The following is a 17,313-nucleotide window of genomic DNA, read 5'->3' as shown; positions in this document are numbered from 1 at the left end:
CCCTTGATGCCTGCAAATAACGCCATGCAACAGTAAGATAATATGTGCAGACTGGCTGAACCAATGTAGACCTGTCTAGCCACATAACACTTATCATGTTTGTGTTTACCATTGATGCCTAGAAAAAAAAATGCCACGCCAGAATAGGAATCCATATTCTGGCTGCCAGTTCACAAATTACCCCTCCCTGACCCTGGCGCTCTCTCTCTCTCACTCACACACACGCTTTATACTTTATGCCCCAAAATAAAATGCAATTTCACTCTAGATGCCCGAATGTAAGCCAATATTAAAACTTAAAAATACCCTACATACAGCATTAATTCTCACACACACACATACCATTACATTTACTGTTCTTTCACTAAGAAACGCTTACACCCACACTCAAACAACAAAGAATCACACACATACATGCTTTCACAGATATATGCTCACACTCGAACATAAACATTAAAAAACATACCTTGGCTTGGACAGCGCCACTCTCCAGGCATTGGTAGCACGTCAGGAACCTCCATCTTCATCCCTCCCACTGCCTGACAGTCGCAGGCCACTGGCCCCGCCCCTGGCCTGTTACTGGTACAGAATGGGAGGGGGAAAAGCCAATAAGTTTCCTCAGCAGACCCGATTTTTAAGCATCCATTAGGGAAAATGAATGGCATGATGTCCTGTCAGCCTGCCAAATGCCTTTCACAGGCTGTGCTTGAATCAGGGCATGGCTGTTTCATGTCATTAGCCCTGGTACTTGCACAGTGCTGTGAAAGGTATTATGGACAGTGTACCAGTCTATGTATTTGCAGTGAATCTCCATAACGCGAATGGTTTTTCCCCCTTTTTTTGTTACATTCTTTTCCAGCAGCCCTGAAAATGGTAGGGGCTGCGTCCTCCCACCCTTATTGGCTGGCTGCCAGCGTCTGAAGATGAAATTCTGGAATAACCCATCAGCCTAGGGCCCAAAGGTAAATACAGTGGCAGTTCCCAAATGTGCGACTAGACACAAGGAAAACAATGCAGTAGGTACACGTCTTAACTTGTAGGGTGGTTTACAGGATCTGGTCACTCAGCAACCTCACTCGAGGCCATAAGAAGAACAAACGGCCTTCACATGAATGTGACCCACCTGCCAGGAATGAAAGGAAAGGTGAAGATGGCTCCAGGAGGATGGAGCAACCCACCCTAGGGATCTGGATGGCTCAGAGGCAAAGATGGACAGCCAGCACAAAATAGTCTTGTCACAAGGCCATCGAGGGAGGAGACCCTTTATTGCCCATGAGAACCGCAGAGACGTGGTAGTGGTGTCCTACAAGGCTTCTGGATGACAGCAGCTTTCTACCCCAAGGTGCATGACCAGGGTGCTAAAACAGCAAAGGGGCAGTGGAACAGCCCAGAAACAGTTTGAGCACATGATGATTCCAGCCCAGGAGGATGAGGACTTCCCTCTAAGGATGTCCAGGGGCCAAGAGAGGAAAGTGGAGCTCATGGAAAGGACACAAGACCAAACCAGTATGGCCAGTAGGAACAGCTTTGGGACAAAACCTTCAGCAGGTAAGTAAACCTATGGAATCCCAGCATAAAACCAGAGTTGAGGCTGGTGTTGGTCACTCCTAAATGCACCAAAAAAAACCAATGGGTTGGCCTAATTCAAGTCTAATTGCAAACAGGAGAACATAAACCCAAGTTTTTTTCTGCTAGCCAGTCGAGTGGGCCACAGAAAAGTTCCAACTATTCAGGTCTGCCTACACAGGATGTGTCATGGCCTGTCTAGGGCTACGGACAAGTCTTAAACCAGCTCACCCAACTGCAAAGGGTGCAAGGCTGAGTGAATCTGTTTGCACAACAGCATTTTAGGACGGTCATGTTCCCCTAAATAAAGGAAAGGCCCAGAAACAAAAGGGCTGAGGGTTGGACTTTGGAACATTCTTTAGTATCCCAATGGCTTCCATACTGGTACATTGGCCCACTAATACGGTAAAACCGACCACACCCCCAGTGAAGCCAAAGCTAAATTACTGCTGCCACCAGTACCTATAAGATCATGTTTAGTAATCCGGTAGGGGGGTTAAGAATGTGGGACGAGATGTAACATCCTTGCCCAACTAATGGTCTTTTCTGGGGTTACAGGATTTGTATTTATTCTTCCATTTTCTTTTGTGGAGGTTGCCTTAAAAATACAATCCCAGGCCTTCGAGAAGGCACCTGGGCCAGAAGGCATTCTCCTAGATCTGTAAATCTGGGTTGGCTTTATGGGTTTGACCGCTGTGTTTATTGTATAGTTCCGTAATTTCCACTGGTGTGATCCCCTCGAGGAAGTATCAGAAATTATACCTATTTTTAAGAAGGGGTACATTCTTGAGCCAGCAAATTTTAGACCCTTATCACTCCTTGATTCAGCAGGTAAAACCTTTGCCACGTCCTTGCTATTAGATTGCAGGGCTAGGAACAAGAGAATGCCATCCTATTCCACATTCAGGGAAGGTTTTGGCAGGGACCTGAGACTATTGAACATGGTATGAAGGTGATATTCCTAATGTTGAAATATGTAACCTTCGGGATGGGAGCCTTTATATTTATTGTGTATAAATCTCAAAGGGGCATTTGATTCAGTCAATAGCAGCCTATTGTGGGAAACCTTTGGTAAATAAGGACTAGATCTTTATATGATAAATCTGACTAAGGCTCTTCATTTGAATATCAGGGGAAGAGTAAGCATGGTCGCCCCCCAAAGTGGAAATTGGGAGGAATTTGAGATTGATGGACAGTGGGGAGTCAGGCATGGGTGTGTCCCCAACCTAATACTTTCCAACCTGTTCATCAACGGTTTAGCTAACTGGCTTCAGAGATGTGGTGGGCACCCGCCGAAAATGGGTGAAATTTGTTTACCAGTATTACTTTTTGTGGATAACGTAGTGATCATTTCACAGACACATAATCGAATGAGTACCCTGCTGCAGGGGTTAGCAGCATATTGCCAGACAAGGACCTCAGGAACAATGGCCTCAAAACTAAAATAGTAATAATTGGCAAGAAAAAAGCCTTAAACTCTAATACTTTGAGAATGACAACTCAGCCAGTCAAAGAACTATTAAAACACAATGCCTATCAAAGTATTTTAACAACATGCAACATTATAATTCATTGTAAGTGACAACTCTTGAAAAAGTTCTGCTGCATTTGTATTATCTAAGCATCCTCTTTCCTAATAATGGCTCGTGGATAGCCAAGGTGGTCAAGGGTGCCGCCACACTTAAATTGCCAGAGGATAATTTATTTCTCCTGTCATTTTGGGATCCACTCAATCTCTCCTACCCTAGAGGTCTATCGGCCAAGGGTGTATCAGCAGCAATTCTATGTAGCTGAGCCGTGGCTTTTGCGCCAATGCCCTATAGTTCAGAGAGCATAACATTTTTATGTTAATCTCTCTGTTATATCCCTCAATTCGCCTTGTCCGTTTTAACCCATAGAGAACTAGGAGTAGTATGTATTTCTGATGAAACCACACCTCTTGTATTAGCATGAAAGGGTTGGACCCCTGAATGCTTGCGCTGATGATAAGGAAGATGACTTGTTTCTAGTTTTTCACATACAGGATTTATTAAGTGAGTTGGAATGTGTTGTCTGCCCTCATATTAGTTTGAAACGGAAATGATAACATCCACTGTAACATTTTGAAAATATTGGTGTCTGATAGTAAGCAGACTTATGCTGCCAACACTTGTTTTGACCCATCATTGTGTTTGTTTCCGTGCACTCTCCTGTCCTGCGTGTCCATTTGATCGGTATGATGCTTTGTAATGAGCCTTTAAACAGTTTGTTGCTTTAAACTCCTCCCGTGTTTCTTTTCCTTTCTCGGTTATTTCTTTCATAAACATTTATGGGAAAATCTTGTGAAATATTCAAAATCCTGAAAGTGCGTTAACAGCTCATATCTTTCAGTTGGTCTACTTTTGTGTTTGGTGCATATTCGCCACTTTGATCGGTTGCACATTTAGGATTTATGTCACTTTATTATTTATATTTGCTTGGATCTATGCTGCTTTTTGTAAATTGACTTTTGTAAAGGGCTTAAAGAGGATTTGTGCTATAAAAAGTTATCAAAAGAAACCCACTTTTGCTCAGCGGCACGTTTTCATTTTACGTGTGCTTCATGATTGCTTAATGATTGTAGAATATAAAAATCAAAGATGCTAAAACTTTCTCTTGTGCATTCAGGACTGTTTAGCTTTCCCAGCATTCCATCTTTCCGAGTTAGCATCTCACAACACTAAAGTTGAGTTGGAATGTGTTGTCTGACCTCATGTTAGTTTGAACCGGAAATGATAACATCCACTGTAACATTTTGAAAATATTGGTGTCTCATAGTAAGCAGACTTCTGCTAGGTCGTGCAGTACATGACATGTAAATCACTAGAGTCTAGGACATATGGATACATGGAAACAGGGGAGATTGTTTCCTGTTATCGAAGACCTATGCAGAACAGCGAGCACTCGCGGAAATCCACGGGTGAGTGAAGTAATGGTGGGGGACAGTCAACGTTCCCCCCACTTACACATAACAAAGTGTAAAGCAATTTGCAACCTGTGGATGTTGCTCAGAAGGACAAGTCATGCGCACAGACAATGTGAAGAGGAGTGCATCATATTGGGCTTTGCAATCTTATGAAGTTACAATACCTTTTCTGCTCATTACTCTGTTCTTTATTTTCCTGGTTTCAGCGTTGTCTTCGGAAAATCATTGTGCGAGTCGATGTGTGACCCAAGGGTGCATTCTGTCACAGGAAGAGCAGCATTTACAGTCTGGAGACCCACAACTCGCACGACATGTATTACTCTGCTTATTCCTCATGGTCGGCCTCTTTGCTGTAAGTATTATTTTGTTCTCAGTTTGCTATATTTTTTGATGAGAGGCTTTGTTTTTTGTAATGGACCACAATTAACAGCCTTATTTATAAATAACTTGTGCACTTAACGTGCTTCCTTTTTATTGCTAGGACTTTTTGGTTTTTCTAACAGGAAATTGCTTAAGCATTCAACAATATCATTAGTTTTACAAGCATCATTGATTATATGGATAAGTAAATGAGACAAAAAGAAACCTTGTGCCCTCAACGCCCCCTTTATTAGGTGCCTAACCATAACACCTCTGTGTGACCTTGTGCTCTCAGAATAACGATTAGTGTGAATGCTTCATGTTGGTAGTCATTTCCAAGCCATAAAATATAACGCATTCCGAAACGGTATTTATGATAATTAACCCAGTATTTAAAAACATGTTTAAGGATTCAAACTAAACATTTACATCAAATTCCTTATACAAAATGCATGATTCTACATATCCCTAGGTAAAGATTTTTAAAGTGCAGTTATTTTAAATGAAATCTATACAGTAGATAATCATCAGCATAAATAATTCTAAACGCCATTCCAGAACATATCATGCAATGATCCATATCATTAGGGCAAGTGCTGGATGTGTTTAAACGGCAGCATCTTACTTAGAAATACCTCAGACATCCTAATGTGCATCCTCTGCAGTGCCATAAACCCAGCTACGACCATCAGGCTCTTGCATTGTGCCTGTGTGAGGTCAGGGTAGCTGGGTTCACCTATTTAACAAAGGAGCAAAGGCTCCATGCTAAAATGGCTGCAGCTGTGGCACTACAGAAAAAAAAGAAATATGTGATGGGTGGGCGTCACCTCTATCTATACTTAGTCTACATAATTAAAATCGTAATCCTCAAGTCAGTCAGAATGGTACTCAGAACACTCAAGGCACTGGAGACTGATATATACTGAAAAAAAATACCAAAGTTACCTTTGGGATACCACATGTTCTTGCGTTACCCTAATACCGGTCTGTAAATGTCAATACATTTTCAGATCTTAGTATCCCAATTTCACACTGCTTTCTACCATTTACATAATCATGTCAAACATACATTTTGTGAAACAAATTTAGCAAAACAAATTTTTTATTCCGTGAAGCAGTGGGTTTATGACGGCCAATGCTTTTCGGACATAGTCCGTCTTCAGGGCTCAACCCCTCATGATGAGACTATTCTAGAGTCTGCTGCTCCTGTGCTTCACTGTACACTGCTCGATACCATTAAATGACTGCATGTGCCCCTTCCTTACTCTACATGATCGTCACAGACGTGAGAGGCATAGGGGGCAGATGATTGGCCAGCAAATTAATCGATTGACGATGGCCTGTGGAGCCGGCAGGCAAAGCCAGCCCCCCACTTGAAGGACCACCTTCAAGGACTATGACCCCTGTCTGGCTTTGGCGAAATCGGTCTGCACTTCTGCAGCCCCACAAATTCAGCTCTAACCATCAGGCTCTTCCATTTTGCCTGCCTGAGGTCGGGGTAGCTGGGTTCACCTATTCAACAGAGGAGCCAATGCTCCATGCTAAAATGGCCACCGCTGCAGCACTACACCCACTTGGGCGCTCTGTGCCCCTAATACTGCCTTAATCCAAAGATGATTGGTCAGCAACTGAATCAAATGAAGATGACCCGGGGAGCCGGCAGGTGAAGCCAGTCCCCTTTGAAGGACCACCTTCAAGGACTAGGACCCCTGTCTGGACCTGTCTGGTGCCGACAGGCAGATAACACCACCTCCCTGCACCCCTGTGCCCTATGGCCCACTTGCAGCATGTGCAGTCTGTTTTCCAATCTGCAACCTCTCATCCACCTTCATACACACAAATCAAGGATCTGTCATGATCTCTGCTTCCAAAAGATCAGGACTTGCCCGACTCCCTTGGAAGCAGACCCATAACCCCGGTTCCGAGTGCCAGCCAGTCCCAATTGGGACCTTTTGGACCATGTCCTGGCGCCAGTGGCACCAGGCTCATAAAGATGCCCAGTCCCAGCGCTCGAAGCGCCGGGCTCATAATGCTTGGGTGGACTTACCTGCAGCAGACCATGCTGCTTACTTACCTGCCAGTTGAACCCCTGATCCTCTTCTGTTTGGGACTACTTTTCCTGTTGGGTGGGGCAGGAGCCACTCCCTAGGTTCAGAACACTGGAACTCTTCTGGAAAGCAGGAACTCTTTTCTTACCTAGGCGTGGCTGTGGAAGGAGACACCTAAGCACTACAGGAGGCTATTTAAACCACACCCGATGGATGAATCTTGCTTTGCGTTGTTCTGCATTCTCTGCAGCAGAACGCTCATCGTGTCTTCTGCTTCTTATCCTGGGCCTAAGGGAACAAAGGCTTACCATCCTGGAATCCAGTCTTCAGCAGCACCTGTAAAGACAAAGAAAGAACAGGTTAGCACTACGGTCTTCAGTGGCAGCGCATCTCTTACCTGGTCCATCGGCTGTCACCAACGCCTCGCGCTGCATTCCGGCATCTGAAAGACAAAGGCTTACCTACTCTTCGCATGCTCCGGAGGTCTTCGCACTGCATTCCGGCATCTGAAAGACAAAAGCTTACCAGCTCTTCGCACGCTCCGGAGGCCTTCGGCGCTGCATCCCGCATCTGAAAGACAAAAGAAGGTGCGTTTAAAGACATTGGGCAACTTTATTACTCACGTGGCATTACTCCTTCCCACGCCGAATCCAGTGGGTATTCCAGCACCCTTCAGCTTCTCTAAAGCTCCGAACTTGTACCTGCAAGATAAAAGGGACAGTTAGTGCGCATCGTGAAGCACGCTACAAGCGCTTACTTACGTGCTTACAGGCGCTTCTATTCCTCACGCGGGTTCGATCCTCAACTCTCATCAGCCCGCCATCCGCCATTGCTGGAACCCTGCAAAACAAGAGATATCATTACAAAAGACTTTTAAGACCTTTGAAGTGCCCAGAACTTACCGTTCGTGCAGTTAGCGACGGACAGCAGTCCTCTGAGGTCAAGAGGCCTGCACCCTTATCCAGTGAAGAAACTGGTTACGGCACCCTGCCCCGAGGCAGATGGAGAGCTCGGCGTTCACTTACCTAAGGTGAGGGCGTTAACCTTTGGGGTTCTACAGGGGAAGAGAAAGGGAAGAGGAGAGAGGCACCCAATAACCCCAGTTCATTAATCCCGTATTTTCTATCTGCAGACATCTTACTCTTCGAGTCAGACATACTGTGCACAGAGGTCCAGCCCAAAGAGCCAACCGTGTGTTACACATCACCTTTGAAGATACGGCATTCACCCAGTCAAGACCGGCGCCTCTGCGGGAATCAGGTGAGCGTTACAGGATCCTACTCAAGTCTGCAAGAGTATGCGGCCTGGCAGATGCTGGTCGCATAGACAACGTGGATGAACAACGTGCTGCCTGTTCGATTTGTCCTGCTCTGCGCCATCCTTCTGCGACATCAAGGTGAGCCTGCCTCTGTGCCGTACTTCAGCACTGCTAAGCCGGCCTACCTCACACTGCTGTTCATATGTCTGACATGCCAACTGCGATTATAGCATGTTCCTGCTAACCTGCAATCTCCCAAATACCTATTTCGCCCCCTTGTCCCACCCCTACTCGCACAGTCCCCCTGTGGTGCCTATCACGCAACTCGCCATTTCCACCTCCCTCTCCCCCCAGCTGATCGTCAAATCACCCCACCACTCACCCGTGCTCCAGCTGACATCTCTGCAGTTGAGCAAACTACTGTAGCTAATGGAAACAGCCCCACCCTCACCTCTGACACCAGCGCATCCCTTAAGTTACACCCTTGGCCATGTTGCCGAAACTCTACAACAGCCTAATGCTTCTCCCTCTCACAACTTCTGGAACACTGTTGCTCAGCCCTGCTCCCCCACTACAACAATGCTTGCCACTTCAACGCCATTTCTGCCTCCTTTAATGATCTAAAGCAACAGCCTGCAGCCAGCACTGACCCAATTTATGAAACTGCTGACCTGTTACCCGCTCGCCTCCTGCACTACGAGGTCCTTGTTAACCAGCCCCCCACCTAGAACAAGGCATGCATTCTGTGATGTAAATGTATCCCCCAACCGCTAAATTGAATGGCTCACAGAGCGCTATGCAGTCCGCTGCAACCAAGCCATTGCGTCCCTCCAGCTCTCATTCAAAGAAACACCCAACTAAAGTCGCCTGGACCTCTACTTCCTCCCCCACCCTCCCTCCCTGCCCCATTCCTGCCCATCACAACATCCTCACTTACCAGCTAACTTCACACTTCACACAAGACTCCACGTAGACCCTGGCCTACATCCATACCACTAAACACAAACAACCCTTGAAGACCCCAACTCTCATACCAATACTAGGACTCCAAAGGCACACCCGCCTTCGCAAACGATCCTTACACCACTCCTGCCCGCAACTCTCTGCCCTATACAGGCCCACTGCCACTTCCAACCGTAATGTCAGATTACGGTCCCACACTTTCTGTACCTGCACCCCAGCCCTAAATGCAGGCACCCTCCCCCTAGACCTAGGTTCCCAAGCAAACAACCACACTCTCCCAAAACCCACACCAAATACAATAATGAACCCCCGATTTGGCGTACCAGCCCACAAGAAACCGCCCTACGTAATAACACTGTCCGTAAGACCATGACCCTGGACAAAACTGGCATGGCACCTTCTGCACCCTGCCCGACGAACAAGGCCCCCAGAAGCAACCAAATGTAACAACCATCCAAGCCAGCTGCTCCCCTGACCAGTGCACTAGTTAACGCCAGATCCATCCAGGTGCATGCCCTTGACATCCATGACCTCCTCATAGCCAACAACCTGGACCTCTTGGCAATCACAGAAACTTGGCTACATGCCGCTTCCGACCCCGCCTTGTCCATTCCACTACCCCCCGGCTTTACCATCATCCAGAGTGATGGAACTGACTCTAGAGGAGGGGAGTTGCACTAATATTTATAGGTTCCCTGCACTGTAGACAAACTAACTGTTCCATATCAACCTACTGTGCTATACTCGCAGCTAAATTAAAGTTTTCACAAAATACAATCACGCTTCATGTAGTATACCGTCCCCCTGGACCCATACTCTCCTTTGAAGACAACTTCTTCCACACCATGAGCTCTAACATCAAACCCTCATTGAAAAGAATCCGCCTTGGAGACCTTTGCTTAGGACTGAATGACCCTGCTGACCTAAATGCAAACTCCCCATCTGACCCCAACAAGCTGCAAAACTAGCCACCCTTCAGGCCAAATCGTCCACCTACAACACCAGAATTACCAACGCAACTCTCATGAGTTTTTCACTATTCTCATGGAGCTAGAATCCCCTACCACCATTCCTACTAATTTTTGCTAAAGTTGAAAAATTGTGCACAGCAATTCAGAGTGCCCTACCCTACAAAATTGCCACTCTTCAATCTAAGATCAACGCCAAACAAGCCTCCATTCCTCATAACCCACACCCCACTCCTTACAGCTCTACCTCTAGCAAACGCAACACACCCCCATTTCACTTCAAGCTAGTCACCCAAGCTGAAGTCTCCTCTAGCCTGAAAAAGCTTAAACCAGATGTAAAGGGGACATCTGCCCAACTGACATCATCAAAGACTGCGCTGACTCCTTAACCTCCTTATCACCAAATTCATTAACGCATCGTTCTCATCATGCCGGGTTCCAACATCCCTCAAGGAGGCTTGGGTTCTACCCCGGCTTAAAAACCTGCCCTAGCCCCCGCCACTGCCACTAACTACCGACTAATTACCACAGTCCCGTTCCTCCTCAAGATCCTGGACACAGCCGCTTACCTGCAAATTCAGCAATACCTAGAAACCCAATACATCCTCGGACTGTGACAATCTGACTTCCGACCAGGTTATGGCACAGTCAGCCGATCTCGATCTTAAGAACCAGTTAGACGAGATCAGAGACACCGGCAAACCCACTTCTTCTGCTCTTGGATCTCTCAGCTGCGTTCGACCTGGTCGACCATAAGATCCTGTGCCAACACCTCAGGTCGTCAGCCAATTTCTCACCTGAATCAACATATTGGGTTTCCTCATTCCTGGAAGGCAGGACCATGAACGTTTTCGCAGACAGCGCATGCGCCCCACCCGCACCCATATCCTGCGATGTCCCCCAAGGATCCTGCGTCTCACCAACTCTTTACAATATCTTTACAAAACACCTCTTTGACCGTTTACACTATTGGAACCTCCTATACTAACTATGCGGATGATACACAAATCCTCCTCCCACTCTCTGGCAACTATGACACTGACTCCACCGCCTTAAACTCAGTCTACCATTTCATTCAGATCTGGATGGCCACGCACTGCCTGTGTCTTAACGATGGCAAGATGGAAATCCTTCTTGTGGGTTCACCACCCATACTAAAAAACCTTGACTCCTGGTACAGATCCTTCTCCATTGATAGGTTCATTATCCATGTATCTTCCTCAGTCAAAACACTGGGCATATAACTTACATTCAATCGCCAAGTGAACGCCATCGCATCCTCAGCAGCATATACATTCAAACTCATTAACGCCTCAATACCTATCCTCTTCCCTGACAGTTGTCCAACGGTCCCCTGAGCAATCATTGGTTCAAGACTTGACTACTGTAATGCACTATTCTCATGGACCTCAACCCGCGAAATGCAGAAAATGCAATTTATACAGAACAATGCCCTACGTGCCGCTCTCAACATCCCCAGGCAAGCACACATCTCTGAGGCAAGAAGAAATGCCCACTAGCAACCCATACGTGACAGAATGACCTTCAAAATTATAGCAATCACTCTCCGATGCCTGTCTAATTCTGCACCGCTTTACCTCTCTATGAAACTTACCGTATCCCAATCAAGGAGACCCACGAGAACAGCCTACACCAACCTCCTGCCTACACCGGAATTCAGACTTAGTAAAACTAGAGTGTCCAGTTTCCTTGTCATTGCCACTAAACTTTGGAATGCCCTACCTCATGGCCTATGGGTGGAGCAATCCTACTGGGCCTTCCGGAAGCACATGAAAACCTGGCTTTTTAGGGAAGGCTATGATGCTGGAAATGCTTTGGAGGGACAGGGCCTCCACGTCCTTGTCCTGTACTCCATTATCATATGTGTTCTGTGTTGTTTTCTGCACAGGAGTCCGTGTGGCAGTGCAGCTCTTGCTCTTTTTGGTTGTGGTGAACAGACCCTTAGGATACCCTTATGGCACCTATGGGTGGGGGTACAACTCTGTACTCCTAGTGTATGTTTTTGGGCACCTGTGTGTGTCCCACAGAGCAGGGTATGGGCTGGTGGCAGTTCCATGCTGAATTTGACAGGTGCTCTGTGTATCTTCTGTTTTGGGATACCCGGCCCTGCCATAGGAATCAGTTGATTCCTGATAAGAGACAAGATGGCCCCTGTGGCCTCTTGGTTTCTATTACCTGTTACCTTTTTTTCCCAAAGTCCTGAGAAGCCCTGACTCTGTCCATTCCCCTGACTGACTGTTGGGTGGAAGTTCCATATATGGTATTGTGTGGGAAGTCCAGGCCAGACTGGCTGGAGCCTTCCCAATGACTGCGTGTTCTGGGTACACCCTTGGGTTGGGACCTGTGTGAATGGAGTGTGTGACCAATATGCACTTCATGTTATGGGTGTCTGGTATCTGTGTGTGTGACACAAAGAATGAGACAGCCCTTGCCAAAACTGACCTGAATGCAGTGTGATGTGCTGAAAGGCTGGGTGCTTGCCCCAATCTACGTTCCTTGTTATGGATGACTGGGTGGAAGTGAATGGCCTGAATGCACTGTGAGCCTGATTGGATGCCTGCCTGTATGAATGCCCTTTTGAATGATTGGCTGCCTGAGCTTGGCTCAGCAGTGTGAATGAGAGACAGAACAGTATATCCGGAGACCTCTCACTTACTAGAAGTGTTCAGAAGCTGAAGTTGAAACTTGAAACTGCTTATCCTTGAAGCCTGCTGGAAGAAGAAAAATTGCTGCTGCTTTCCTTCGCCAATCTGAAAGCTGCTGTCTGCCATGGACTGATCAGAGAGAGGACCTGTTTAGGAGACCTCTTCCCGAGCTATGAGGGAACATTGTGCAGAAGCTGAACTTCATCAAAGCGCCCTGGAAGTCAGTCCCAAATAGCTGTCGACCGGAGACGGGGTCCGCCGAGAAACACTGAAGTAAAGCACCAGGGCGTCGAGGCAATTGACGACCATCACCATCAACCGAGGTTCGGAGGACCGCTGCAACCTCGTTGACCGGAGTCGCAACGCTCCATTGCCTAAGAGCATTTGAAATCACCGGCGACCACTTTGTCCTGCCGGAGAAGGTCAAGGTGGTTGACTATCGAGGAGAATCCGCTGGTGGGTTTCCTGCCACCTGAAGTCCACAAAAAACGCTGACGAAGATCCGAAAGCCACCCGTGGTTGTGTCTCGATCGCCAATGCCGACGAACTGACACCCTTGCTAGACCTATGTTCTTCGATCTGCTTTACGGCAACAAACTTGTCATTGAGGTGCACCGTACGCTTCATCTTCGCAGGACGTCCACGACTAATCGTCGACGAGCACCGCGAAGGTCGAAGCTGCTCCCCCGACAACAGTGTTCACATTTCTTCGTAGGCATCTCAACGACCCGTGGCTCCTGCTTTAAAGGGAGTTCAACCACAAAGGACCTGCCGACGAACCATCGAAAGAACTCTGCTAAAACTCAGGTATATTGAGCTAGTAGAACATTTATAGCAGTAAACAAGAGTATCTTAAACATTAATGGACTGGGCTTTCTAATACTCTTTATTTACAGATTTCCCAGGTGGGGGGAATCCTCACAAAGAACTGTCTTAGTAGCATGAGAAGACGAGGAAGATAGGGCCGCGGAGGACCCCACGCCCCAACCGTCGGTCCCGTTGCAGCCGGAACCCGTACAACAGGACAATTCAGGAGCTATTTTGATGGCGATACAGAACCTGTGCGCGGAGATAAGGACAAGGATGCCCTTACCCCCCACCGACGACCCAGCGGGGCCTGGTCTGTCGGGGAGCCCGCCTAACGAGCGTAGTTGAATCCATCCTCCTCCCCCTTCCAGCCTTCACACCATCCCCTCTTCCGAGGGATGAGACGGTAATGGAGATGGCGACAACGGGGACGGACGATGACGGTGGTGACGACGGAATGGACCTCCCTTCACCACCTCTTCGGGCCTCCCCCTAACCCCGATGAAATAGGCTCCTTCCACGCCATGATCGGCAGGGCATCTAAGCTCTTCCAGCTCTGCCCCAAAGAACAGAAGAAGGAATGTTTCCTCTAACAACGGCGGGAGGCCAAGGGGAAGACTGCCCTCTCAGCCCCGTTGCTGGACGACATCTGGGACGAGGGGCTAGCGCTCCTGAGGAACCACGGCTCCTGCTAAGAGACCGGTACGAGAAGAAGTACCAGGTCCCGGACTCCACCCCTATGTGCCTCAGGGTACAGCCGTCCCCGGATTCAGTGGTCTCCGCGGCGGCCAAGAAGAAAGTGGCGGGGGCGACGGCTTCAACTTCAACATCCCCGCCGGACGGCGAGGGGAAGAAGCTGGACGCCATGGGATGACGGGTCATCTTGTCGGCAGCGACAAAGCGGCTAACGCCCTCGCGATCATGGCATGCTACGACAGGGAGCTGTGGTTCAAGATCGCTCCCTTGCTGGACTTCCTCCCGGACGACAAGAGGGCTGAGGCCCTGGAAATCCTACAGGATGGCAAAGTGGCGTTGGACCACGCCATTACAGTGGCCACGGACATCGCCGACACCGGCTTTTGTCAGGTGGGCAACGGCATTTGCCTTCGCTGGCGCGGTTGGCTCAAGGCCACCGACTTCCGCCAGGACGTGCAGACCAGGGTTCTGGACATGCCCTTGGACGGGAATAACCTGTTCGGCAAGACAGTGGATGAGTCACTACAGGCCATCAAGGCGGACACCGAGACGGCTCGGGCCTTGGGTGTTCAACGACGACGGCTGTCCTTTCGGAACTCCGGAGGCAAGCAAGGTGCCTACAAAGGATTTGCGGCGGTTCCTCGTCATACCGCCAAGCAGCCCGCTCCTTGATGCAGGAGGCCTAGAGAGGACGCGGCAAGACAGGAGGATCCTGTCGTCGCCAAGGAGGCCAAGGCGGCAAGGCCGTGACAAAACAGGATTGAACCGGCCGTGGCATCGGGCCCCCCCCACCTGAGCACCCCTGAGGCTGACTGCTGGATGCCCTGGCCCGCGGGCACACCCTGGAATTTCTAAAGAGGTGTCCCCATATTCCACCCGTGGCCAGGAAGGAAAACCACATCCCTCAACTGCTGCTGGAGATACGGACGATGCTAAGACCCCGGCACATCAGGAAACGGTGATGATGGACACCTCCCTGGAAGGATAGGGAGTGCACAACAGAGATCTCCACGCAAGAGGCCTTTGGCTCCCGGAGGAGAGGTCACTACACATCAATGTCCTGGAGCTCCGTTCCTTCTGTCCCTCAAGGGCAAGGTGGTAAGGGTCTTCATCGAAAACACCACCACAATGTTCTACATCCGGAAGAAAGGGGGCACCAGATCTCCAGCCCTATCCAACGAAGCGCAGGATCTGTGGCACTGGGCCGTCGCCCAAGGGATGTTTTTGGTACCCTTCCATCTGGCAGGAATCAAGAACACCGTCGCCGACTCACTCAGGGAGCTGCGCTCGTGCCACGAGTGGGAGCTGTGGCAGGATCAAGTGGATCTCCTGTTCTGATGATGGGGCAATCCCCAGATCGACCTATTCGCGACGGCGACAAACACCAAGTGCCGGAGGTTCGCCAGCAGGTTTCCCCAGCCGAGGAGCATGGGCGATGCCTTCTCTTTCCCCTGGGACGTCCTGTTCCTGTATGCGTTCCCACCGTTGCCGTTGCTGCTGCGACTCATCAGTCAACTCAGACGGTCCCGGTGCAAGATGATCCTTGTCGCACCTGCATGGCCGAGGCAGATTTGGTTCCCGGACCTTCTGGACATGTCAGTGTTCCCCCCCCAGTCAAACTGCCGACGGACGCAGATCTTCTCGCCAGGGAAGGAGGCGCCATCCTACACCACGACCCGGGGTCGCTGAACCTGCAGGCCTGGCTCCTGCAGCACTAGAGTTCGGAGGATACCATATCACGGCGGACTGCAAGGAGGTGCTTGCAAAAGCCAAGGCATCCTGAACTCTCAAGTACTATGAACACAAATGGAAGAGGTTCTCAAGTGCTGCCGTACTTGCTATCGCTGGCCAAGGCGGGGCTGGCACATGCCTCCATCAAGATCCATCTGGCGGCTATCTCCCACTACACCAGAACTCCGGGGCGGTCATCCCTATGGTCTCATCACCTGGTGAAGGAGTTCATGAAAGGACTGTTCCGATCGTTCCCGCCAGTGAAGGCCCCGGCATGGGAGCTCAACGTGGTGCTGACTAGTCTCATGGGACCGCCATTCGAGCCTCTTCATTCAGCACCATTGAAGTTCCTTCGTGGAAGACAGCGTTTCTTGTGGCCATCACCTTCGCACGACTAGTGGGAGAGATCCAGGCCCTCTCCTGTAAACCTCCATACCTGACATTCCACGAGATGAGGGTGGTGCTGAGGATGCACCCCTCCTTCATGCCCAAGGTGCCATCGGACTTCCATCTCAACGAGCACTTGGTGTTTCCTGTTTTCTTCCCATCGCCTTTGTCGCCTGCTGACTGGACTTTGCACTTGCTGGATGTGGCTAGAGTGCTGAAGTTTTACGTGGACCGCACAAAGAGTCTGCGGAAGACATCACAGCTGTTTGTGAACTTTGGCCCTGTGAACCAAGGTAAGGCCCTCTCGAAGGCTTCCATTTCCAGATGGCTCTCTGGCCACATTATGCACTGTCACCAGTTGGCAAACCAACCTTTGCACGGCCGTCCGAGAGCCCATTTGACCAGAGCGATCGCTGCTATCACAGCGTTCTTGTCTGGCGTGCCCCTGCTAGACATCTACAGGGCTGCTACGTGGAGGTCGACGCACACCTTCACAAGATTCTACTGTGTCGACTGGCTCGCCTGAAGGTGGGACTAGTGAGGAGGAAAGAGATGCTTAATGTTGAGCCTTGCCACTTCCCGTGGTTGCATGTGTGTACTGCTATGTATTCTTGTATTCATGAGAATGTGAATCCATGCCAGACCCCATGCTGGAGAAGGAACAACTTACTTACCTGTAACTGTTGTTCTCCAGCATGGGTCTGGCATGGATTCACATGCGAACCCTCCCTCCTACCCCTCTGCGGTTCTTCTCTTGCTCCTACTGCCACTTTACGTGCTACCAAATCTGACGATGGCTGCCAGAGGAGGTACTTAGGTAGAGGGCAGTCATTGGCTAGGTGCAGTATGACCCAGAGACCAGTGATTTGTTACTAGTAGAAAGACCGTTCAGAAACCAAAGTGAAACTGATTTTTTCTT

The 17,313-nt window shown here is 49.0% G+C and overlaps 1 protein-coding gene across 6 annotated transcripts in view; it reads left to right on the top strand.

Annotated features, from left to right (window-relative positions):
- GPR155 (G protein-coupled receptor 155) overlaps positions 1 to 17,313 on the top strand; it is a 1,263,615-nt gene that overhangs the window by 1,059,167 nt on the left and 187,135 nt on the right. For all 6 annotated transcript variants that reach the window (XM_069616249.1, XM_069616248.1, XM_069616250.1 and 3 more), the window contains one exon: positions 4,717 to 4,862. In XM_069616249.1, coding sequence (XP_069472350.1) covers positions 4,717 to 4,862 — 146 coding nt within the window. The remainder of the gene's footprint in view (positions 1 to 4,716; positions 4,863 to 17,313) is intronic.

Source organism: Ambystoma mexicanum, chromosome 9 (genome assembly GCF_040938575.1).
Source record: "Ambystoma mexicanum isolate Mex_15411 chromosome 9, UKY_AmexF1_1, whole genome shotgun sequence".
Taxonomy (NCBI): Eukaryota; Metazoa; Chordata; class Amphibia; order Caudata; family Ambystomatidae; genus Ambystoma; species Ambystoma mexicanum.
This window is presented reverse-complemented; position numbering and strand designations above follow the sequence as displayed.